At 46.1% G+C, this 26,532-nt stretch overlaps 1 protein-coding gene across 1 annotated transcript in view; it reads left to right on the top strand.

The window, feature by feature from the left end:
- LOC308157606 (oxysterol-binding protein-related protein 10-like) overlaps positions 1-26,532 on the top strand; it is a gene marked incomplete at both ends in the record, with an annotated part of 70,111 nt that overhangs the window by 12,132 nt on the left and 31,447 nt on the right. Inside the window, 5 exon segments of the mRNA XM_080531197.1 lie at positions 422-597; positions 7,965-8,044; positions 9,973-10,041; positions 13,286-13,480; positions 22,993-23,263. Coding sequence (XP_080387323.1) covers positions 422-597; positions 7,965-8,044; positions 9,973-10,041; positions 13,286-13,480; positions 22,993-23,263 — 791 coding nt within the window.

Raw genomic sequence — 26,532 nt, forward strand, 5'->3', positions numbered from 1 at the left:
CACACACACACACACACACACACACACATTCTCTCTAGAGGCCTACTCTAATGGCATCCAGGGTTATGTGGGATTTAGCTGGTGGGGAGGTGTTGAGGTCAGGCCTTAACGCGCTCTGTACCGCTGTGATGTGGGAGAAGCCTCTCAATAAACAGTTTCTGTGGTTGAATATGTACCCCTGCAGGCTATGTGCATGGGAGATGAGAAATGAAAGTAGGGTGAATTACCCCCCCACTCTTTCTCTCTCTCTCTCTCTCTCTCTCTCTCTCCCTGAAGTTGCAATTACTGCTAAAGGGTAGTAGACAATTTAAAACAACAACAACACCACACAGTGATAATTATATTAGAAGACATTAGAACAATGATAACTATGCAAGTACAATAATGTCATGGTCTCTCTCTCTCCCCTCCTCCCCTCCAGGTACTTTGTGCTGGATCCAGAGCTGGGGCAGCTGCAGTACTTTGTCAACGAGCAGGGCCGGGGCCAGAAGCCTCGGGGGTCCCTGCCCCTGATCGGTGCCTCGGTGACCCCCAGCGACGAGGCACCCCACATGTTCATCATCCACTCGGTCAACGGGGAGCTGTACAAGCTCAGAGGTACAGCCCGGCCAACGGCCTCGGTCGCCCTCATAGGAAATAATGCAGTCTAGGGGCTCGACTTGACTTCAGCCTTGCGGCTCCTTCACAGAGTGGACCGTTGACAAGAGTGTACTCCATCTCACTCCGTCCGTTTACGTATTGATATGTGAATACATACTGTACATTGGCTACTATAGATCAGGGAGACTGCAGGGGGTGATTATTCTGTCCTCAGTGGCTCAGTTGGTAGAGCAGGGTGCTAACAAAGCTTAGGTTGAGAGTTCAGTTCCCGCTGGAACCATATATACTGAAGCATTCATGTACTCACTGCAATGTAAGTGGCTTTGGATAAAAGTGTCAGGTAAATGGTATATTATTTTTCCTATGGGTGTTTGGTGGTTGCTTCTTGGAGAATGTCCAGGCAGTATCTGTGATTTGGAGAAGGTACAGTTAAGAGCAGAGTAGCCAGAATGGCCGTTGGATTTAAACTGGTCACTGTCAGAAGCCTGTGCGTCCACAAGCCTGTGCGTCCACTCGTGCACGAGAGAGGCTCCTCGTCGCTGTACTCCGCTCTCTGGAATGTCCCCCGTACATTCCCCAAGGGAGTATGGGAATAACTCGCCCTATATCCAGAAATGACGCAGCGATCCAATGTATCCGGCTCAGTGGAAGAGAGTACAACGGTGTAGAAGAGGTCAATATTGGCTACATAAGGATATCGGGTTTCCAGTGAAGGGCGTTTGAGGAAATCTGATACCACACACATTGAAAAGACTGTTACATAGAGGCTTGAATTCACTGAAAGAGCTTGTGTTGTATTTGATCTTTTGAAAACAGTACAGCACAGGGACATTGGCTCTGTCTTAGTGACTGTAGTGTATTTAAACCAAGGCCAAACACCCCCTAGTTTCATTGTCATACACTAGTCCTATGACTATAACTGGGGGTCTAGACATTGTATTAAAAATGTCATCAACACCAAGGCCAAACAGCTATTGTGTGTAGGCTACCTTTCCCAGAGTTGTTGATGAAGATTAGCAAGCTTAAAATCTCTGACGAACGGTTGCCATGACAACCCAGGGGGGCTCTCAGTGGGGAAAGAGAAGGTCAGGGTTCAGTCAGGAACACTTTCGGTTTCTTGTTTCAACGGTCCTTTGGGGATTGGGCAACAACAGTGGTGTTGTCTTACTGGTGATTGGACCAGACAGAACTGTGATGTGAATGTATCCTTTATTCCCATGTTGATACCCTTGAACCTCACCCACAGTGGTTCACACACTGCTCTCTGAGGTGGTGGAAGTAACTACCTTCTGTGATTTAGCATCCCCTTTGAGTTGTCCTTGGTGGCGATATTGAACTCGCTTGGTATTGCTTCTCATTGTATCTCAGTAATCTAAGTATTTTTAAAAAGCATTTTCTAGTATATAAGGCTCTAGTTTGCAATGTAATGATATTTTGGACCTATATGAAGGGTGGGCTGCCATCATTTACAGTGCCCTCCATAAGTAATGGGACAGTGAAGCATTTCTTCTTCTTGTGGCACTATACTCCAAACGTTTGAATTTGAAATCAAATAATTACTATGAGGTTCAAGAACAGACTGTCTGCTTATATTTAAAGGTATTTTTGTTGGTTTCACCATTAAGAAATTATTTACTTTTTTTTATACATATACATATCCCCTTGGCACCAAATGTAATGGGACAGACTTATATAATGTCTAAATTAAGTACTCACATTTAGTATTTGGTCGCTGAATATGCTGAATGCTGCTTCTGCTTCATCAATTACCCAAGTTACCCAGTTCTAGTGGCAGCTGTACATGCCCTAACCATAACACCTCCTCCACCACGTTTCACAGATGAGGCGGTGTGAATATTTGTTATATCTGTCCACACATCCTTTTTCCAGACCTGGAAGTACCGGTACTTTTTAGCAAACTGTAACCTACCCATCCTTTTTTTGAGGATAACTAGTGGTTTGCACCTGGCAGTGAAGCCTTTGTAGTTTGGCTGGTTGGTGTATTCTGCGGATGGTAGTCTCAGACACATTCAGCCTACCTCATGGGATTTTTCTTCATTATAGTGAACATTCTTCGATTGTTCACTGTTGAAGTCTTCCTTGGTGATTAATGAGCTCACCAGTGCTTTTTCTTTTTCATGATGTTGATTTTTAAATGTTGATTTTCATAAGCCTAAGGTTTTGGCTTTGTTTCTAAGTTTCTGTTTTCAGCCTCATGTTGACAGACAACAATAGCAGACCCCAAAAGCAAATACAAAGCCTAGAATCAATACTAGACATTGACAGCTCTCTTATGATGTGACAGAACACACCTGACTAACCAGAAATGACAAGTAGCTTGACATAAGCTACTTGTCATTTTACTCATGGTGTCCTGAAATAAGGGGACTATGTTTAAAAAGTGTTGTCATTTCAAAATGTTGGAACCAATATGAAAACGAATACCATCAATTAAAAGTCTTGAGTCTCGTCTTCATCCTCACAGTAATTGCTTGATTTCAAATCCAGAAATCCATTTCGGAGTATAGAGGGAAAAAAAAGAAAATGCTTCACCGTCCCATTACTAGAATGTATGTTTGTAGTAAAATGGCCCTTTAAGAATGTGCATTGGAACCATGGGGAAGGCTCTGGGAAGTGATATGAAGCAGTTAAACCCAGGCCCAGTCTCCATCTGATACTGAACCAAAGGAGCACAGGGCTAATTTGTTAAAGTAGAATATATTATGCTCCAGGCTAAGCCTTCTTGCTGCGAGAAGAAACTAAAGAAAACCAGCAAGAATTTCAAATGGCATATTAAGCTGTTGATCACATGATGTCATGATGTGCTCAGTGTTAATAAGGGGTCATGTCATTCCCAGAGGATAATTGAGATGCCTGACAGCATAATAAATGCCATTTGTGGATTGTACATCACTCAAAACACAGTTGATACGGTAATTTGCTATGTAAGTAAGGCCCAGATTTCAGTCCCCTGACAAAAATTACATGCTGTTAAATAACAATAAGATCTCCATGTTTTTAATATAATATTTAATGTAATATGTTTTTAATATAGAACCTTGCTGAGGTTTGTTTCGGAGGGTGCAGTGTTGTAGAAAATTCAAACAGATTATGTTGAACAGACTGGATTCTCTTTCATGTCGGCTCCAGTTCATACATCCTATTAATCATTTCCATCTGCAATTCCTTCGGAACATTGCACCCAATTGAATACGCCCCAGGCTTTGCAATACCATCCCCCACGGCAACTGACCCTCTTCTATCCCTGAGTACTTGCGTCTTAATGGCTTCCCCGTCTGAGTGCCTTGTCATGTTATCCCCACACAACCTAATCACATTTATCCTCATCGGTCGTACAGCAGAGCCATTATGACCAACAACAGTCTATCTATCACAGTAATTAGCATCAGTGTAATTACATGGTGATGGTGTAGCTGTATGCTTGACTGGGTCATGAACAACCATTAGTTCGGTCTCTCTGTGAGACTACATCCAGGGAGGCTGGTGGAGGTAGAAATCCGAGGACAGGATCATTGAAATATCTGAAACCCAGATGTGAATCTGCTTCCCTGGCAGCTTAATAGATCACCTGTATAGGTGCATTCCTCATTCCATTCCATGCATTACAGTGAGCTCTTCCTCTGATTTCTACTTACACCAGCCTCTACCTGACTTACATCGAAGAGCTGTTTGACCCAGTGGAGATGCTGGGGAGCGGTAGAGTGATGTTACGGCCTGTACCAGTCAATGGTTGTATTGCCTTATAGAGTACATCCAGGGGCTGTACCTGTAAATGGTTGTATTGCCTTATTCATAGCTTTCAGTCACGTGGTTTCTTCCCTAGCAACCACCAACCTGACGGGCAAAAAGTATCATAGCAACATCGCTCAACATGGCGAGTGGACGCAATTTACCGGCTGCCTACTATTTAGACCACCTCACCCATGAAGAACTATCAAGATACACGACGGTGATAGGAGAGTAGGATTGACACCATTCAAAACGTTTTGGATTCCCTGGCTTCTCCTCTATCCGGACACGTTGGAATTATTATCCTAACCCCCGGTGAATCAAAGTTATTGACCCGCAAAGGGTGCCTCCTTGACCGGCTTTGCCCGTGAATAACACCGGTTATGGAGGTGGTACAAACACAATACTATTATTGCTAAATTCACCATCAGTATACGGTCATTTTGAGCCCTTAACCACCGCGCTGACACCCCGAGAAGATATACTTTTAATATGAAACTCAATCAACCGGGAGTTCTACGCTGCTGGACGAAACTCCCAACTCCCGCTGTTAGCGGGGCAAGGGAATATTTCTACCCGGGAATTCGCTCCTTGCTGTGTCGACGGTGATAGGAGAGTAGGATCGACACCATTCAAAAAGTTTTGGATTCCCTGTCTACTCCTCTATCCGGACACGTTTTACCGTAACACGTTTTACCGTAACCCACGGTACACCAAAGTTATTAACCCGCAAAGGGTGCCTCCTTGACCGTCTTTGCCCGTGAATAACACCGGTTATGGAGGTGGTACAAACACAATACTATTATTGCTAAATTCACCACCGGTATACGGTCATTTTGAGCCCTTAACCACCGCGCTGACACCCCGAGACGATATACTTTTAACCTTAAACTCGATCAACCGGGCGTTCACCCGCTGCTGGACGAAACTACCGCTGACCGCTGACAGCGGGGCGAGGGAATTTCTACCCGGGAATTCGCTCCTTGCTGTGTCGACGGTGATAGGAGAGTAGGATCGACACCATTCAAATGGTTTTGGATTCCCTGTCTTCTCCTCTATCCGGACACGTTGGAATTATTTTCCTAACCCACGGGAAATCAAAGTTATTAACCCGCAAAGGGTGCCTCCTTGACCGGCTTTGCAATGCTACTGTGTTTCCTGGTGCTCTGCAACTTCACGGGCAGTGCCTTTTGCCCGTCAGGTGGGCGTTTCCACTATGCTGTGACGTCACATGAAAGCTATGATTGTACCTGTCAATGGTTGTATTGCCTTATAGAGTACGTGCATGTTCTGTACCTAAAGGTTGTATTGCCTTCATCTGTCAACACAGGTTGTTCATTCATTAAATTAATAGGTCAGCTCTTAACCCCTCCCATTTTTACAAAATAGCAGCTTTGATTATTATTTTTAAACATGATCAGGGTAAAAAAAAAAAGTTAGTAAGAAGAAGTAATGATTAGTGTGCAAGCAGTGCTCATATTAGGGTTTTTTTCCAACAGAAAAACAGATGTAAATTAGCATACCCGCTTGCCGCTGCCAAACCCCCCTCTAGTTCATTACCGCTAAAACAATTATGTCTAATCACAGCGAAGCTTGTATAAATCACAAGTAAAATGGCTGATCTGATTGCGTGTATAACTCTGAGATGTTTCTGAGGGGGAGGGGGGCAGGGGGTCCTAGCAGAGTGTCACCTTGGTACATATAGTTCACCACTGGCTGGTGTAGCTTCAAATCGGGGGCGAACGTGTTACAACGAGTCCGTCCTCTGAATTCTATCTCCACCAGCATCCTCTGACCACCACAGCCCCCCCTCTGTCTCTCTCTCTTTATCTCTCTGTCTCTCTCTCTCTGACTGTCTCTCTCTCTCTTTTTCTTTCTCACACTCTCTCTCTCTCTCTCTCTCTCTCTCTCTCTCGCACTCTCTCTCTCTCGCACTCTCTCTCTCTCGCACTCTCTCTCTCTCTCTCTCTCTCTCTCTCTCTCTCTCTCTCTCTCTCGCACTCTCTCTCTCTTTTTCTTAGTCTGGGGAGCTTCTTCACTCCAGAGTGACATTTACAGGTGTGTGTATAATAGCGTAGGCTTTATGTGAGTGACAGGAACACAATTATTACTGCCAACGCTCAAATTAGTCTAACAAATGCAAAAAGAGGGAGCGCTGCTTTGGCATCAACTAAGAAGATGAAGAGATGTGCTTATTGGAGAACAGGGGGTATGTAACTATAGCGACCAAATTAAGTTGCAGCTGCGAAAAAGTCAAATACTTCTTTTCAGCCTAATACCTCTTTTCAAGGACTTATTTTTTGAAGCATTTGCTTTTTCACAGCTGCAAATTAATTTGGTCGCTCAGATAAGTCTGCCAGCGTTCCGAGCCGAAGTCATATGCTCGTTGAACCCACGTGAAAAGATTCAGCACTCGGCTATTGTTTCAGCCAATCGTTCCTAGGAACTCCAGACAATGCTGCATGAACTTCATTAACTGCTAATGAAGTATTATTTAAGTCTTTCCCTATCTATGAGTTACCATGGAGATGGGCGCCTTCAAGCATCAGAGAGAGCTCAGAAGCTTCTGGCTAGTCTCTAGAATGTAGAGTTAGGATTCATAGAATGTACACATCGGCCTGATTTGAATAGAGATGTTGGTTCTCTAACTCGTGGTCTTGAGCTCCCGATCTAGAGGCAACTGAGGTTGTAGACCTGGCAAAGCTCCACCAGACAGACTCTGTGGTCCAGAATGGATAGTAAATGTCACATTGAGTTTAACTCAACAAGTCAAGATATTATCCAGTCGTTATCGATGAGCCTAACTGGAAGAGGTAGTTGGAGGACTGGGGAGAGACATTTGATTGGGCGGCTGTGGCTCAGGAGGTAGAGCCGGTGTCTAATGATCGCAACGTCGGTGGTTCGATCCCTGGCTGGTGCCACGTGTTGAGGTGTCCTTGGGCAAGACACTGAACCCCAAATTGCTCCCAATGAGCGAGCTGGCGCCTTGCATTGTAGCTTGCTGCCACTGGTGTGTAAATGGGTGAATGAGAGACCATTGTAAAGCGCTTTAGAATAAGGTGCTATATAAGTGCAGTCCACATCCGACTATTGTACAAAGCATGCAAAGCATTGATTTGGTCTTGAAGGGGAAGTGGCAGCAACTCTTTACTGTCTCTTCTCGTGAAAGTAAAGGGGTCCAGTGAGTCACTCTTTCCAGGGTGTGTGTTTGGAGAGCAATCTTTGGCAGGCCCTCTCTGACTTTGGGCCTGGTGAATGTCACACTGTGTTTCTTCACAGCATTGCTACAGGTTGGCCCGTGCCACTGGTCAAAGAGTGGCACACTCTCACACTCACACTCAGACACACACACACACACACGCACACACACACACACACACACACACACACACACACATCCCTTATCATCGACAGTTAAGGTGAAAACCATCTGAAAGTGTTCCGTACAATGCAAAGTGCACTGGATAATCAGAGCATTACAGTCTTAATGTGATTCACATTGCATGAAGAAATGATGGTTATTATGACTGTGAACTCCTGTGATGATGACTTCATGTTTCTCTCATCAGGGTTATTTAAAATCCACATTATGAATCTCTTCTCTTGTCTCGTAGCGTCCGATGCCAAAGAACAGCAGTTCTGGATGAACCAACTCCAAGCGTGTGCGAGACGCCACTCTGACAGCAGTGCCAAGGTTTGTGCAGTACAGCCCATGTGCACACACACACACACACACACACACACACACACACGCACTGCAGTCACGACTACCAACTTCTCAAGTTGTCAGCAAGAACACAGAGAGGACATACTTGACTCTACCACCCAGAAGATTGCTAACCCTTTTAGTCTAGAAATTGCATTGTGGGCAATGTCTCACTTTCGTTAGGTCCGACCCAGCACAGTGTGGTCGGGATCAGCCCTGCAGTGTGTAAAGCTCCTAACACCTGCCCCACCAGTCATCCTCTCTCATAGCTCACTGGGGGTCTTTCTCCCTGGGATCATCCCCTCCCCGGCTCTCCATTCTCTAGCCATCTCTCACGGAGTGCGAAATCCCAAAGATTGCGTTGCTCACGTGTCAAAATGGTGGCGCTCGCGTGTAACCAATTTTTATTTCCGGTTCGTTATGAGACTATGGTGGCAGGACAAATGACATTATGACGCTGCTCATGCTATATAGTGCTTAGCTCTGCTGCTGCTATTACTGCTACTAGTGTGTGAGTCAGCCGTTGATTCTGAGTGAACACAGTAACGTCCATCCCTGGATCCCCTCCGTGACTGAGTTTGTAGCCGACTGCTGTTGTTGAGCACGGAGAAAGATCCCAAAGCATTTCACTGTGTCAGTTACAGATGTGTGCCATATATGTGACGGATTCAATTTGATTTTGATTTGAGGGAGTGAGGGAGGTACAGTAAATGGGGTGCATGCCACCTATGGCTATACCTATGAAGGGGAACCCACAAACCCATGAAACACTTTCAACTTCAACAGCTTTTTTGTGTGGGTGAAGTGAGGGTCAAGCAAGGTCGTATGGAACTAACCCTGAGTGTGACGTCTTCTGAAGCCTTCTGAGAGGGTTAATTTATTTGTTATCTACTGTAACATGCTGTATGATGATCTTGGTATGGTATGAAAATGTCAGTTGTCTATGTGTCTCTCTTCCCCCTCTCCCTGTCCCCATCTCTCCCTCTTGCGCCCATGTTGACTGTTTGAGCAGTGGCACTACAGCACCAGGCAACTTTGGCCACCGCGTAACCATGGCGACTGCGTAACCAGGCCAGCACAGCTCAGATCGGCTCAGCTCGATTCGGCCCTGTTTGTGTAAATTGAAGGGTGCAATCAATGCTCTCTGCATGTAGTTCTCTCCCACCATGCCTCATCAGCCCTAGCTTCGTACACGCCATTTAGCGGACACTTTTATCCAAAGCAACTTACATTGCAGTGAGTGGTGCATACATTTTTCAGTAGATATGGTCCCAGCGGGAATCAAACCCACAACCTAAGTGGTGTTTGCGTCATGCTCTACCAACTGAGCCAGAGAGGACATCACGCCATTGACGGGTGCTACAGTACAGTCACACCCATCACTACTGCTCCTCCTTCCTGTCCTCTGTTATTGTAAGTCTGTTAAATGGACTGACTTATATTGCGCCTTATTCCAAAGCCCTTTACAATGGCCTCTCATTCACCCATTCACACACACATTCACACATGGCAAGCTACCATGCAAGGTCCCGGCCCATTCATTGGGATCGATTTGGGGTTCAGTGTCTTGCCCAAGGGCACCTCGACACTTGCGATCATTAGACGGCGGCTCTATCTCCTGAGCCACAGCCGCCCCACCCTCTGTGCTTCCTCTAAACACAGCGCTGGGACTAGACAAACAAAGCTCCCTTGTGCATTAAGGACACTTTGTTGTCATGGAAACTCAATTTTGGGAATGGGTGTTACCTTGTGCAGCACAACTGTACTGTGTGAACTGTACAGGACAGTACTGTTTCAACAGAGTGTAAAGACAAATCATTGTTTGGCATCATGTTTGTATTGAAGGTTCTGTGTGTGCTCGTGCCTGTGTTTGCCTGTGTGTGTGTGTGTGTGTGTGTGTGTGTGTTTGCCCTCAGGTGAGGAAGCTGAAGGGATCTGACGAACACCTGAGTGTGGAGAGGACAGGAGGCAGCCAGGAGGGACTGGTGAGTCACAATCATCTACACACACACACACACACACACACACACACACACACACCAGAGCATGTGACAGGAGTGGAGTGGTCAGAAGAAAATGCTCCTCGCTCACAAGGATGTGTTTATGATCTGCTCTCCAGGGGGGTATTCCATCAACGTCGCTAAAAGAAAATCTAGACGTATTTTCTCACAAGTCGGTGCTCCTATTGTTTTTATTTTTAATGAGAACCACTATCTCTTGTGACCATCTAGGATGTCAACTAACATTTAATGAATGAAGGGAAAAACAGAACATTTTTGCTTTGAAATCTCTGTCCTGTGCTTGTGAGGTGAGCGGAAATGGAGCGTGAGGAAAAAGCCCACGCTCCGACTTATTGAAAAAAACATTCTACGCTCAAAATACCCCAAATTACCCCTCGCTCAGCTCACACTCCCCGTCGCTCACATGGTCTGACACACACACACACACACACACACACACACACACACACAGATATGTACCCATTCACTCCTCCTGCACACTGCACAGTTGGGTACACGACAGAGTCCAATTATACTGCTTAACTTTGATCAGTGAACTTCTAAAAGAAGAGATGGTAGACCAAGAAAAGGAAGGCTTTTCTCCTTTCTTTCTTTCTTTCTGGTCCCTGTAGCATGACTGACTGAGGCAGGATTTGTCATTACTTCCTAAAAGAAGAGAGGGATGAGCAAGAGGAAGAGGAGGTTTTTTTGCTCCTTTTCTTTCCAGCTCCTGTAGCATGACTGTTGGAGAGCAGGAGTTGTCATTACCAGTCTGGTAATACCAGACACCCCACGTGGGGTGGGGTGGAGGAGTGGGGTGGAGGAGTGGAGGAGTGGAGGAGTGGGGTGGAGGAGTGGAGGAGCAGAGGAGTGGGGTGGGGTGGAGGAGTGGGGTGGGGTGGAAGGGTGGGGTGGGAACGCTTCCAGCGTTTGACCTTACTCCTAGCATTTGACCTTTCTCCCAGCGTTTGACCTTACTCCCAGCATGCCTCATTGTAATGAGATCGTCCTCCGATTTCTACCTCCACCAGCCTCTCCTGCTTCTGATGGTGTGCGTGTGTGTTCCATGATCAACACCTGCCTACTACTTTAAAATGTATCAATGTCATTAGTTCATGCATTCTAAGTGGTATGCGGGTCTGGGTACATAGGAACATAGCCAGTCAGCTGTTTATGATACCACCCGCCCACGCTCTCTTGAGCCAAGTGTGCCCACGCACGCACGGTAGGAGGGATGGGGGACTCACACACCTGTGAGTGGAGGACGTGGAACCTCATCTCCATACTGCTGAAGTTGCAGAAATGGAGATTAATGGAGAGATCTGAATTGCTCACAGTGTATGTTAACGCTGTGTATGATACTCGATACTTGACACTGTTAGCTATTTTGTACAGTATGCATCCTTATAGCGAAAGTATTGCAATTTATCCACGTCCAGTTATCGTCGGCCATGTTTGTTTTTCTACCAGCTCAGTGTCCGCCCTGAGATTGGGAGGTTGTGAGTTCGATCCCTGGCCGAGTCATACCATAGACTATAAAAATGGTACCCGTTGCCTCCCTGCTTGGAACTCAGCATTAAGGGTTGGATTGGGGGTAAGACCCTGCGACATACTGGCGTCACGTCCAGGGGGTGTACTTGTACATCAAGCCTCCTCACGCTACGGAAACAGAAGATAGGCTCCTGCACATCGGCTCTCAAGGCTACTTACTTTGTTTTTCTGATTCCACAGAAACTCAAACTCATAGTGAATAATCTCACAGGCTACGTGTGAGGTAGCAACTACTCTCAATTATACCGATGGTTTTCTCTCTGGGTTCAGTACCCCCACACGATTGTACTTGTATAACCGGAGTGACAAGTAAATAAACATCTTGTATCTTGTCCTGTCTTGTTATTCCTTCTACCTTCTCTCTCTCCCTCTCTCTCTCTCTCTCTCTCTCTCTATCTCTCTCTCACCCTCCCTCCCTCCACCCTCCTCCTTTCTCTCTGCGTCTCCTTCAGTACTTTGAAGCTGGGCTGTCTCCTCGTCGCTCTAGTTTACTGAAGTGCCTGAGGTGGCGTGGAACGTTCTAGCGTTGGGACCTGAGCGACATGTGTTTGGCGTGTCTAAATGCTGTGTTTCACTGTCGTAATGACTCCCTTCGTAACCAGCGCCACGCAGCCCCGTCTGCTCTCAGGAACAATGCTACTGTCTCTGTCTCCTCTCACCTAAGCTGATAATTCCCTATTAAATGTATTACACAACCCCCCGCCCCCCCCTCCTCCTCCTCCATTGCTATTTGCCTACTTTAAAAACTATTGAAACTTAACTGTAGTAAACATTTTTGCAGTATTATTCTGATCGTTTTCTTCGTTTTGGGTGATATTCGTGACTCCGAGGAGTGAGAGTAAGAATCACTGTTCCAGAACAGAAGACTAGTCTTTTCTCCTCCAGTGAGCGGCAGTGACTCAGGGAGAGACAGTCGTTTATTTGATTTATAAATGTATTTATCTCCAGTGGTGCTGTGCCCTGCCTTGCTCTCCTGTGCTGTGGCCAGTACTCATTGATATCTGCAGGCTACATCTCTGGCGCCTTGTCTGGCCTCTCACAGCTGAGATAAATAGAGCGAGAGAGCGACAGAGAGAGAGATTGAGGGACAGAGATAAATCATTTGATTTGGGTCGTAGTACAGAGCTATAAAGACAATAGGAGAGGTCCACTTTTTAAAGTTGCGTTGATGGCTTCTTACATCTCTAACTGCCCTGGGCAGGTGACCCTTGGTGACCTCTCCTGCTCTTATCCGGTTTACATTAGGACTTTATCAGGTTACAACTCAGGTTTTCAAGTTTCAAGTTTATTGTTACATCTCATTATACAAGGATAGGAGTGTAAAATTCTTAGGCTTCAGTTCCTCGACATTGCAGCGACTATGAGAAATGAACAACTGAGACGACGAGTGTCTCTCTCCTCCGTACCCTTCATGATTGCTTTCGTGATTGCTCTCACCGTATCTAATGGGGATTTACTCAGCGGATTCAAAGTTTGAACAAAACATATGGGTTGTTTTTCGAATACCCACACTCAACATTCCCCAGGTGAAGCAAGGCGTTGGCCGTTAATTGTGAGATGTTGGTACTCACCACGTTAGTGGTAGATGGAAGTTGAAGGTCATTTTAAGATTTTGGGCAATTTTCTTTACATGTATTCCGCCTCACTCTCTCTTTCTCTGTTTGTCTCTCTCCCTCAGGGTTTATCTTCCGCTGGGCGTACCCGTAGCTTCTCTCTCCTCCCGCCCACCACCTCCTCCCCCGGGACCCAGAGGCACCTGGGGCCCCCTGGGCTGCCCCCCAGCAACATCGTGACCATCACCCACCACAAGTCCCCTGCCGCGGCCCGCAGAGTCAAGAACCAGTACCCTGGCAGACTACTGGAGGTGAGAGAGGTGGGTGGAACACTGTCTCTCTGGGATGTCATATGAATGTGTCTTTAACACGGCTCTTAGTAGACAATGGGCTGGTTTCATGGACACAGATTAAGAGAAGTATATTTGCACATACAGGAAATTGACTTGGTGAGGTTGGTGCATAGAACAACAATATAAGCATAAATATTTAAAAAGAGAACAAATAAGAACAATCAATTATGTAGGCTGTAAATTAAGCGGACCGAATGGTCTGCTGTAGTCTGCCTTTGTCCTTGGCAGTGGAGGCAGCAAACTAGACAGTGATCAATGGGCTGAAAATGGACTTAATGATGGACGTGTAGAGCTCCACCATCACTTTCTGCGGCATATTGAATTTCTTCAGCTGCCGCAGGAAGAACATCCTCTGCTGGGCCTTCTTGATGGTGGAGGTGATGTTCTCCGCCCACCTGAGGTGCTGAACTATAATTGTCCCCAGGAATCTGAATGACTCCACAGTGCTAACTAGGGAGTCACACATGATAAGGGAGGCGGTTGGGGCTGGGCTCCTCCTGAAGTCTACTACCATCTCCTGAAGTCTACCGAAAAGCAACTTTAATGGAGATTTTACCTTGAAAGTGTGATTTAGTCCAGGACTAGGCTTTAGCCCTGTATGTGAAATCAGCCCATCATCAATCCCATCATGAATCAATCAATCAAACTTTATTTCCTTCATGTTCTGTCTTCAATACTTCGATGTCTTTTATCCATGGTAAATGTATTTTTGTTTATGCTAATGAGAACGTCTCATGTTCCTGTAATGGATTTCCATGGGTATCGACTGGTGTATGGGTTTCAGCTTAAATTGAAATTGATGCCATGGATTCATTCACGTGTCTAAACTGCAGTTTTGAACAGACGACAGGTCAAAGTCATCACAATATCAGTTTGATATCGAGTGTGACGTCCATATTGGATTTATATTTCGGGACTGTTTCCATTCCAATGGCCTGACCCACTCAGTCAATCCAAATGAAATTGAGCCCAACTCTCGTTCCAACACTCAGTACACTGGTGTGGCCCAGCCCGGGTGTGTCTTGGTGCCTTTGGTGCCTGGCCTCTGGTGGGACCTTGGTGCAGTGTGTTCAGCAGATATTTTTGGCCTGGAGCGGGCTGTGTATCTGAGACACATTGATCTCGATCCACGCTGCACTGCACTTTTAGCTGGATTGGCATTTATCTCTGTATATAGTGCCCTGTCTACACTCCGAATTGAAATCAAACAATTACTATAAGGTTAAAGTATAGATTCTCAGGTTTTATTTGAGGGTATTTCTGTATAGATTGGTTTGACCATATAGAAATTACAACACTTTTTAAATAAAAATTACATTTTTTTTTTATACATAGTCAGGTGAAAAAAGTGTTGTAATTTCTATACGGTCAAAGCAATCTGTACAGAAATATTTCAGAGCACCAAAAGCAATGGGACAATTGGCTTAATAGGTGTTTCTGGTGTTGTGGCAATTGCAGAATATGGCACAAATTATCTGTGTTTTCTGATGGAATGGATGTTGGAATTGTGATATATCATTATATATATAATATATCATTCATGTATAGAGAAAACTGGTCCACTTCTGATCAAAGGCCGGTCCACTTCTGGTCCACTTCTGGTCGCAGGCAGGTCCTCTTCTGGCCTCAGGTGGTCCGTATTCATATTCATCCACACACTCAGACACAGTCAGTCACTATGTTGTGCTTATCGCTCAGTGTGAAAGACAGCTTTACCCAGGCCTTCTTAATAGCCCTGTCTGCACATGGCTTAGAGTGATACATTTTTTCCGGCGGTGGCATTTGTGTGGAGACAAAACAATAAAGGAGCTGATTGTGTCAGTCACGCATTAAGCAGAAGTCGCCTGGTTTGTACGGTTTTGTTTAGCATCTACCTCATTCAGGCTATTGTCAGTGAGCTGTGTCTTGTATTATGCAGATAACTGGCGTACAATTCTAGCTGATGTGATGGAAATACTTTTCTGGAGCAATGACTGATGGCTTATTGTGCCTGTCAGGGGAGAAACTTTTTTTTTTCTTGCTGTGCAAAACAGTTGGTGTTTTTGTGTTTCTAAGACATTGGGGCATTTGGGTATAATGATGGCATGATGACTGGGAAGAGTGATGGATGGATTGTGCCATATGTTTCCTCTGTTGAAGTGAAGCCTCCATTGTTAAGAATGAGAGTCATTGGTAACAGAAATGGAGACATGGTTATATCTTCTGCCTATCTTCCACCGTAGTTTGAAGACCCATCTCTTCAGGCTACACCTTAACTGTCCCTCCTAAAGACCTCTTCATCCCCTCTATCCCCTGTACAGTTTCTATACTGTAAACAACTAAAGAAATCTGAATTATTCCTTCTTATAGCATTATGACTGCCAATGGCCCCTGACCATAGCATAGATTACTTTATCATGCTATGATTGATGGATAGATGATTCACTTACTTATTTGTTTTAAGTCGCTTTGGATAAAGGCATCTGCTGAATGCCAAAAATGTAAATGTGATCTAACTTGCGGAGGGCACTGTATACAGTACTTCCAGGTTGGGGTGTGGATGGAAGGAGAGAACATGAGCAGGTATTTGGAAGGTACTCCAGTCTGGTTGCTGTGATACCAGTAGGCTTGCATAGCACAAAGAACACCGTTACTGCTCATTCACCGATGTCCTCCATTTTGTCTCAAAATCCTGCCTCAGCTACTTTGATCAAGGATAAGCCAGTCAGAATGTGTCTGTCCAGCTGTGGCTACCTGACACCATAGCCGTGGCCGTGTCTGGGAGCAGCCAACAAAGACTGCTCTCATGGAGGCTTAGCCTTGAGGACACAGTGGCTTTGTGCAGGCTCCGTTTAGCATTGTGCACCAATAGAGCAATGGGGAACTGTATACCAGCGCCTAGCGCGATGCCTAATAACTCAGGTAATCAAATCTTGACTGAGGGCCTGTACAGGCTCATTGTGATGCATGGAACGGAATGAGGAATGGTATCAAATACATGCATTACAATGAGCCCGTCCTCCGATTTCAACCTCCAGCAGCCTCCCCAGACCACTGTAACTCTGGCATAAGAAACAATGGATAGGAACAGTTGGAAGCAATCATGGAGACATTTTAGCCAAACATCCCTTAAAAAACGATCGTCATGGAGGAACATCTCAATACAAGTCAACAAAGAGTTCCTACTTGTTATTACAAGCAGTATTGTGCTGTGAACATAACGACATTCTTGGAAGAAATTCAAATTTTCCACCCAGTGCCTTTCATACGTTTATTTTTTTCATAGTCATCAAAAGAATTGATTTTCTTTTCATAGAAATGCTGGCGGCTGTCTCGAGGCTGATGTTCCACTCCCCATTCAGATGCCACATGCTGTGGTAGCCTCATTCATAATCAGAATGACTCGGCTGAAAGAGAAGTCTGTAAAACAGCAGGGTGCCTTGTCTGCAATAGCACGTTCACTAGAGAAGCTAGCTAGCTAGCATGCTAAGCTACAGCACTGCAGGCACGAGTGGACCATTTTCTCACTGCTGGAAAAGAGGGGCCTGCTGTCACCTTACATGAACCCAGCACATGAGCTGAGTGAGTTATGGAACAGATGGTGTGATCGTTAGATAAAACTAAAACACTTGTATGGTGTCTTTCTCTGGAGTTGGACTCCTCTCTGATGACTCAAAACTGGGTCCTCTTAGTAGAAGAAATCCTAATCTATTTTGTTTTGTGCTTGTGAGAACTGATGACCTGTATTCTGGCACCCAGAGCAGGGTTTTTAGTTCCATGGCCTGGTTTATATCCCTAGATCTAGATGCCTTCTACCTCTTGCCTCCTTCTCTTCTAACACCCTCCCACTCTCTCTCTCTCCCTCCCTCCTTCTCTACTTCTGTTTGTCTGTCTCTCTCTTTCTCTTTCTCCCCCCCCACCCACGTCTGTCCGTCGCTGTGTTATAGTTGCTCCCTCATCACGATGGTCATAAAGGCCCATAAACATGGCAAAGAAGGCACACAAGCCCTCATTGTGTGTATGTCTGTGTGTGTGTGTGTGCGCGCCTGTACGCCTGTGTGTGTGTGCGTGTGCGTGTGCGTGTGCGTGTGCGTGTGCGTGTGTGTGTGTGTGTTTGTGTGTGTGTGTGCGCGTGTGTGTGTGTGTGTGTGTGTGTGTGTGACGGAGAGGGAACAGAGCCTTGGCCTGCCTGGAGGGAGATATATGTGTATACAGCCACCGGCTGGCGGTGTCAGCGAGGCTTGCCCTGCCTGGCCCTGCTGCTAACTGGGAGACTTATGACTGGCTGACAGTGGGCTTAGTGGTGCTGATATAGGTGGAGGACTGCTCCCTCTGTGCCATTGGCTCAGGGACAGTTATGGTCTGCGTCATCGTCATGACGATGGTGATGATTGATGAGTTAACTGATCATTTCACACACACACACACACACACACACACACACACACACCGTAGAGCAGCTGTGGTTTGGAGAGTTCTAGAGGCAGAGACTGTCGTTTCCTGGCTCACTGGAGAAAACATGGCGTCACACCCCAGTCTTTCTCTAGTCTCTCTCTAGTCTCTCTCTAGTCTCTACATGTCCCAGTCTCTCTCTAGTCTCTACATGGCCCAGTCTCTCTCTAGTCTCTCTCTAGTCTCTACATGGCCCAGTCTCTCTCTCTAGTCTCTACATGGCCCAGTCTCTCTCTCTAGTCTCTACATGGCCCAGTCTCTCTCTAGTCTCTCTCTAGTCTCTCTCTAGTCTTTACTTGGCCCAGTCTCTCTCTAGTCTCTACATGTCCCACTCTCTCTAGTCTCTCTCTAGTCTCTCTCTAGTCTCTACATGGCCCAGTCTCTCTCTCTAGTCTCTCTCTAGTCTCTCTCTCTAGTCTCTCTATTCTCTACATGGCCCACTCTCTCTAGTCTCTCTCTAGTCTCTCTCTAGTCTCTACATGGCCCAGTCGCCATCACTGCCACCTCCACCTCCACCATCACTGCCACCTCCATCTCTACCTCCACCACAATCACGCCCCTACTGAACCCCACCACCACCACCCCCACCCCCCCTACTGAACCCCATCACCACCGCCAAACCCACCTCCACCATCACTGCCACCTCCATCTCTACCTCCACCACAACCACGCCCCCACAGAGCCCCATCCACCTGTCTCCATCCTGTCCCTACTGGGAGGCTTGTCTTGCTGTTGGCCGCCTCATCTCACTAGCCGTCTCCTTTACAACCAGCTCTGAAAATAGAATAGAGTACTTTAATGCCCTTGGGTGATGATTTCTTTTTGTCTGACACAATTAAAAGCACAGAGAGACCAGACGACGACAGACAGAGTCTGGAGAAACAAAGAGACAGCTGTGACTGTCTGTCTCCACCACAGCTTCCTGTCAGAACCGCCTGAGGTGAACCCGTCAAACGCCTCAGCCGAACGGCACCGCTGGGCACTTAGCCCGCCGCGCCTCACTGGGTCAGTCAGGTCACGGCTATTTCTGGAACCGTTCTCATCATTCTCACGGTCTCCAGCGGGGGAGAGGACAGGAGAGCCAGTTTCACTGTCTGCCCACTGCTCGCCGACACGCTGGGCGGCCATCTTGGAGAAGGATGTTGCAGCGGCTCAACTCAACTGTGTTGTTGCTTGTTGTAAGGATAGGATAGGATGGGGTGTGTACCTAAAACATGTACTGGGAATCGTCACAATGTGGAGTTGTTTTAGATTAGATTCAACTTTATTGTTATTGACAGTGCATGGTGGGGTACAGTATACGGTATTACAGTGAGTATACGTACAGACAAGGGGGAAGACATGTACAGTTAAGATATGTGCAGTATGTTGATGTACAGAACAAGGGCAATGGATATCAATCCAGTATGTACAGTTAGGGCATATCTACAGTGAGCAAAACAGACGTGGTGCAAAAGCTAGGCCTAGGAGGCAAGGCTACTGCCAGTATTTCGAGTAGCTTTTGAGGTCACCTCTGCTCAGCTTCACACAGGGGGCCTCCTTATGCAGCTGGCCTGTCAAGCCAGCTGACAGTTTTGAGAGAGAGAGAGAGAGAGAGAGAGAGAGAGAGAGAGAGAGAGAGAGAGAGAGAGAGAGAGAGAGAGAGAGAGAGAGAGAGAGAGAGAGAGAGAGAGAGAGAGAGAGAGAGAGAGAGAGAGAGAGAGAGAGAGAGAGAGAGAGAGAGAGAGAGAGAGAGAGAGAGAGAGAGAGAGAGAGAGAGAGAGAGAGAGAGAGAGAGAGAGAGAGAGAGAGAGAGAGAGAGAGAGAGAGGGAGGGAGGGAGGGAGGGAGGGAGGGAGGGAGGGAGGGATTCAGTCAGGCCATCTCTGCTGATAGTGGCTCTCTCTCTCTCTCTCTCCCCCCCCTCTCTCTCTCTCTCTCTCTCCCTCTCTCTCTCTCCCTCTCCTTCTCCATCTCCATCACCCTCTCTTCTCTCTCTCTCTCTCTCTCTCTCTCAGGGGATTGTGTATGTGGATGACAGGGGAAGTGGGAGTTTCCTCTTCAAGGCAAACTTTCCTTTCTCTCTCTCCGGAGTGTGTGTGAAGGCGGAGGGATGCTAGGAAACAGAAGTTGTCCTCCAGGTTAGGCCCTGTGAAAACCAGAACTCCTTCCTAGTAACTGTCCCTCCTGAGACCTCTCCATCCACCCTACCCCCCTGTACAGTTTCTGTACTGTAAATAATACAAAAAAATAATTAAATTAATTCTTCCTTCTTCTAACATTGTGACTGCCAATGGACACTGACACAAGCATAGATTACTTTTTCTTGCAATCCTGATAGATAGATGATTCACTTACTTAGACAATTGTTGTAGGTCTCTTTGGATAAAGGCGTCTGCTAAATGCAATAAATGTAAATGTAATGGGACACCTCCACCCCAAGGGCGATCCAAGTGATGGATATGGTATGCCCTTACGAATGTCTACTCTACGTCTGTACAAACCATTCCACTGAGACTATTGATTGTGTATCTGAAGGACAATGTACTGCAGTGTCCACAGAAAACTGTACTTACTGTATGTATATGGTGTCGTCCACGGTCTATTTTAGAGTTTGATACCTACGCCTAGCATACAACATCTGTTGAGGTTAGTGAATGTCACTAGGAGCTACATTTAAGCGTCTCCTATGGGTTCCAGCCCGCTTGTGAGAGACTTGTCTAATTATACAATGTCAATATCAACAGTGCCACACAGTATATAACCCTGAAGTGACTTTTAAGAACTCTTAAAAAAAAAAAGCTCCCTCAGAATCTGTCATTCAGTCGACAGATGTGCCATTGAAGTTTTTGGCGGGCGGTTGGGCTGGCTAATACAATATGAATGAATTGAACACTTACCAGACTGCAGCAAACAAACGCAGATTCATTCATTTCCCTGAGCTAGCTTGCCAAGGCCAGCGGTAGGATTGAAAAGCTTTGATGCCATGTTTTCGACTCCATGCAGAGTCATACAGGAATAACTCCATGTTGTAAACAAACATGATCAAATGTGGAAAGGAAATGCAAGATACTGCATAACATTTGAGAGTCAGAACACGTAACAGTCTCTGGGGAGTTTAGAGGGCAAATATAGTTGATTTAACAGCAAGTGTCATGAACAGATTTAATCAGTCTGCACTACACGGAAACAGAGCATGAACTGGTTACATGGTTATTAGTTAGCTGGTTACATAGTTAGTTTGTTAGTTAGTTACATGGTTATTAGTTAGTTGGTTACATTATTATTAGTTAGTTAGTTAGTTGCATGGTTATTAGTTAGTTAGTTACATGGTTATTAGTGAGTTAGTTACATGGTTATTAGTTAGTTAGTTAGTTGCATGGTTATTAGTTAGTTGATCACAGATTAGTTAGTTGATCACTTAGTTATTAGTTAGTTGATCACATAGTTATTAGTTAGTTGATCACATAGTTATTAGTTAGTTGATCACATAGTTATTAGTTAGCTGGTTACATGGTTATTAGTTAGCTGGTTACATGGTTATTAGTTAGTTAGTTACATGGTTATTAGTTGATCATATAGTTATTAGTTAGTTAGTTACATGGTTATTAGTTGATCATATAGTTATTAGTTAGTTAGTTACATGGTTATTAGTTAGTTAGTTACATGGTTATTAGTTGATCATATAGTTATTAGTTAGTTAGTTACATGGTTATTAGTTAGTTGATCATATAGTTATTAGTTAGTTGGTTACATTATTATTAGTTAGTTGGTTACATGGTTATTAGTTAGTTGGTCACATGGTTATTAGTTAGTTAATTATATAGTACACTAGTGGTGGTGTTTGAACTCATGACCTTCTGATCACCAGTCCAACGCACTATCCACTCACTATCCACTATCCACTCAATACTCCCATAATAGTATTCTACACCTGCAGCAATGATACCAGACAATACAAGTATTTATCACAGTACCATTTTGGCCGCACCGAGTCGTACCCATGTGTGGACCAGCTAAACTGCCGTAGGGATCTGTCCTTTCTATGTCTGAGGGAGTATTAGATGTCCGTTCTATGAGCTGTATTTCTACGCTGTGTGGGTTTTCTTATTCTCAGGGTCATGGGGAGGTCGTAGATCAGTTGCTTGGGGAGTTTAGACAGCTGTGGCCGTTTGTTCCCATAGAAACTAGAACAAAACAACATGGATGGATAATATGGCTGCGTCCGGAGGTTAGAAGTGTTAGATTCATATATCATATATATCTATAAACCTATTCACCTCTGAAATATGATTACACATCATATTCAGAATTATGGGTTGCATTTATAGTGCTAGATGGAGTTCATGACCACAGGTATCAACTACCTATTGATTGTATTGTATATATTGTATATATGTGATTATTGTGGTATTGTATGGTATTGTAATGTGCAGCCTCCTGATAACTGTTAAAAGACAGACAGTGGAACAAGTCTTGATGATTGTCTGATAAAACAAGTATGATGGGTCAATGATGTCAGTAAGGTCAATGATGTCAGTAAGGTCAATGGTGTCAGTAAGGTCAATGGTGTCAGTAAGGTCAATGATGTCAGTAAGGTCAATGGTGTCAGTAAGGTCAATGGTGTCAGTAAGGTCAATGATGTCAGTAAGGTCAATGATGTCAGTAAGGTCAATGGTGTCAGTAAGGTCAATGAGGTTCTTCAATCAGGAGGCTGCACATAATAATAATAATAATAATAATAATAATAATAATAATAATAATAATAATAATAATAATAACCACATATGATAGAATACAATCAATAGGTAGTTCATACCTGTGGACATAAACTTTTATACTTAAATAAATGCAACCTATAATTCTGAATATGATGTGTAATCATATTTCAGAGGTGAATAGGTTTATAGATATATGATATATAAAGTGAATCTAACACTTCTAACCTCCGGACGCAGCCATAATATCCATACATGTTGTTTTGTTCTAGTTTCTATGGGAACAAATGGCCAAAACCATGTGACTTTGAAGCAAACCTCCATCTGACTGAACCCCCCCCCCCCCCTCCAGGTGATGAGCCAGGCGGAGAGCCAACAGAAGAGCCTGGTCCAGACCATCGAGTCCCTCCCCACCAGGGGTCCCCTCTCCTGCCTGGACCAAGACCTCCTTCTCCTCAAGGCCACCTCGGCCGCCACCCTCAGCTGCCTGGGGGAGTGTCTCAGCATCCTCCAGAACACCCAGTCCCAGGGCCAACCCCAGCCCCAGCACCAGGCCACTCAGCCCAGCCACAACCACAACCACACCCCCCGAGGAGAAGGAGGAGGAGGAGGACAGCCCTCCGGTGAGTCTGCTCCGGACCCCTCTCTTCTGATGCTGGGGCCCCTGTACCCCCCAACAGACCCAGAGCCAGACCCTGACTGCACCAGTAAGGGTTACGTCTTGGAGGTAGACTGTGGCCCTTGTCCTTATCTGACGGGAGCCATGAACTTGAATGTGTGCAATAAATATTGCTAAATATGCATTTTTGTTGTTGTTTGTTTGTTTGTTTGTTTGTTGTTGTTTATTTTTCCATAGTTTTGTAGTTTTGTCTTGTTCTTTGTTGATGATATTGTTGTTGTGGTTGTTGTTGTTGTTGTTTTTTCATTCATTGTTTTCTTATGTCCTATTGTCATTGGCATTGATAGTGTGGGATGTTCTCAATGGCATTGATATTCACTCTCAAACGATTAATTCTGCCAATACTGTGTAAGAATGAAAGATGAATGAGTGAATGTTTATTTATTTATTGTTTACCTCGAGTCACAAAAACATTTTCGGTCTAGCCTATGACCCTCAGTGCATGTAAGAAAATGTTTGGGGTGTGGGTGTGTGTGTGTGTGTGAGTGTGCGTGTGCGTAATGCGCGTGTGTGCGTGCCTGTGTGCGTGCGTGTGTGAGAGAGAGTCTGCCTACTACAACTATGCACTTAAACAGTAACTACCCACTATTGAGTGAGTCCATACTGTTCCACTTTGGAATAAAGTCTTTGCCAAAAGAATCCCACAAAGGTGCCTCTAACTACTACTACTCTAATCTCTCTGCCATGTTAACCCTCTCTGTGCCACAAAACTATCGATCCAATAAAGATCTTTCAAAGCAAACCTGTTGCAGCCTTAGGGTGCTTCCGTGTGTGCTTCTAAGGGCGCTTCTCTGGCTCCCCTTGTAGGGCACAGTGGAGATGGGTGTGGGAGTGTCACAGGGTCTAGGGGCCGGTTCACACCGCGGAAGTCAACCTCAGCAGCGAGTGTGCGTTTCATTTCAGCGCCCATGTTGACGCAGAGCAGCATAGGTTAGAGCAGCCATATAGCGCGCATGAGACGCGCGTCTCATGCTCACTGCCGCGACACGCCATCTAGAGATTCGGACTCTCGTCTATTTTGTCTGTGTGCCATGCGCGCAAAGGCAAAACTCAGCGTACAAAGATAGGGCTGGCAGTAGCAGCTCCGCAGTTAGAGCCGGAGCAGAAACGCTGCCAGTATGGAAGCCGCAAGCGTCAGAGCCGCAGTAGTTCCGCCACGCACACGCGCTGCTGAGGTACAGCTTTCCTGTGTGAACCAAGTGTAAGGGTGCTTTTCTGGCTCCCCCTCTAGGGCACAGGGGAGATGGGAGATGGAAGATGGGTGATGGGTGTGGGAGTGTCACAGGGCCTTAGCCTGAAACTATGTGTCTGCAGAGCCGGGTCACCAACCAACAGCAGACCCGCAGGTTTAGGACCTAGACCTTAGGGTTAGGGTATTCAGGACCATAGCTCTAGGGTCCTAGACCTGCGGTCCTGAACTGGCTGGTGTCTGTGTCCTTCCTCATATCTCTTGGTTGTTTCTGTCCTTCATTTATGCCCACAGTCCCCCTGCCCTGTGTGTCTGACCGGGGCTGGTGTGGAGTCGGACCACCCGGCTCGGCCCGCAAGTACAAACCTGTTTCCTTCAGCTGCCTGGCTCCCGCGTCGCCATGTGTGGGGGGTCCCACCGTCCCACGCCTCCGGCATGTACCCCCCCTCACACTCCTAGCCTACCCTAGCGTAGCCTAGCTTAGCTTAGCGGGGGTTCTGGGGTGTCTGGGGGTCTTCGAGGGAGGTTATTATGGGGTGGATGATGATGATGGTGATGGTGGTGGTGGTGGTGGTGGTACAGGCATGGATTTGACTCTTGTGGCATAGGAGTGGTTGGCATTGGCGAGACGCCCACACTCTTGTCGCCTTGGCAACCCTTGCCACGGCCACTGACTGCATGGCACGGGGGGATCGGGTTAACGTTACCATGGCGCCGGTAGCACGGCGACCAAAGCATGAGGGTGGGGGACCGCGATTGGCTGGCATGGTGGTCCCTCCGAGCAGGGGGGCCCAAACGCTGCAGGTGTCAGACGCAGTTGGAAACCTGCTTGGCGTTGTGACCGTGAGTGAAAATGCCTGGAGCTTTGGGGTGTTTGTGAGCCGCCACAAACCCTGTAGCGAGGTACGGTGGGTGAGACTGGCTTCCTACACTCTTCCTGGTGGGTCCCCTACCCCCTCCCCCCCTGCACTCCCTGCCCCCTGCCCCCGTCCACGTCCCCCCCTCCCTTCTAAAACAGCTTGCTCCTTTTTGGAGATCCAAATCCATAAAGGAATCAATGTGCCTTGCTACCAGATGTTAGATGTAAGTCCCTCCGGTCGATCCCACAGTCAGAGGAGTGGGAATGTGTCATGTCTCCATTGAGATGGAACTGGGAGGACAATGGCATGTCACAGAGAAGAGAGTGTGTGTGTGTGTGCGTGTGTGTGTCTTTGTGTGTGTACATGTGTGAGGGACAGAAAGTGAGAGCGAGAGTGAGAGAGTTGGGAGGGTTTTAGTATACATTTGGGTACCAGTAACATAAATTGAGGTCACTCACAGCCCGTAATGGATATCAAATCCATTGGAGGCACACAGTGCATGAATGTCTACCATACACCCTGCATCGTTCCCTGTTCACATGCATGCTTGTACACTCAATGACACCCTCTCTTTCTCTCTCTCTCTCTCTCTTTGTCTCTCTCTCTCTCTCTAATGTATGTGTATACTAACAAAAATGCAACAAAAGAGCCCATCCAGAACACATGTTGGACCGTTGGAGCAACACAGTGCAACGGCAGTGTTGCCTCTTCTCCATCATGTCTGAAGTGTAATAAGGTCCAGTGGGTATCTACTGAGGGTCCTGTCAAAGGAGCAGAACTCTGCCAGGGGGCGGTTGGTAGCATTAACACACTGTCACGGTAGACACTACATATAGACGCGTTCTGGGCACCTCCTCAGTCGACTCAGCGTAACCGGCCCTTTGAATAATGGATAGGAAAGAAACCAGAGGTTTAGAGTTGTGGGGGTGGGGATGGTAGGACGACGGTACTGCTAACTGGCACTTTATGTAGCTACAGGGGTTTGATTGCCTTGAGGGTGGTTATGTTTTAGCTTACCGTAGCGAAACTCCTCCATCTTTGTTTTGGTATTTCGCTATTCCTTAATACATTTCTCTTGGGAGAAATGAGAATAACTCAATGATAGTTGATAGTGTGGCCATGACTTGGTAATGTCCTTAAGTTGCTCATTAAGTCGTTGAACTG

This window comes from Nansenia antarctica (assembly GCF_963989245.1).
Source record: "Nansenia antarctica genome assembly, chromosome: 5".
Lineage (NCBI taxonomy): Eukaryota > Metazoa > Chordata > Actinopteri > Argentiniformes > Microstomatidae > Nansenia > Nansenia antarctica.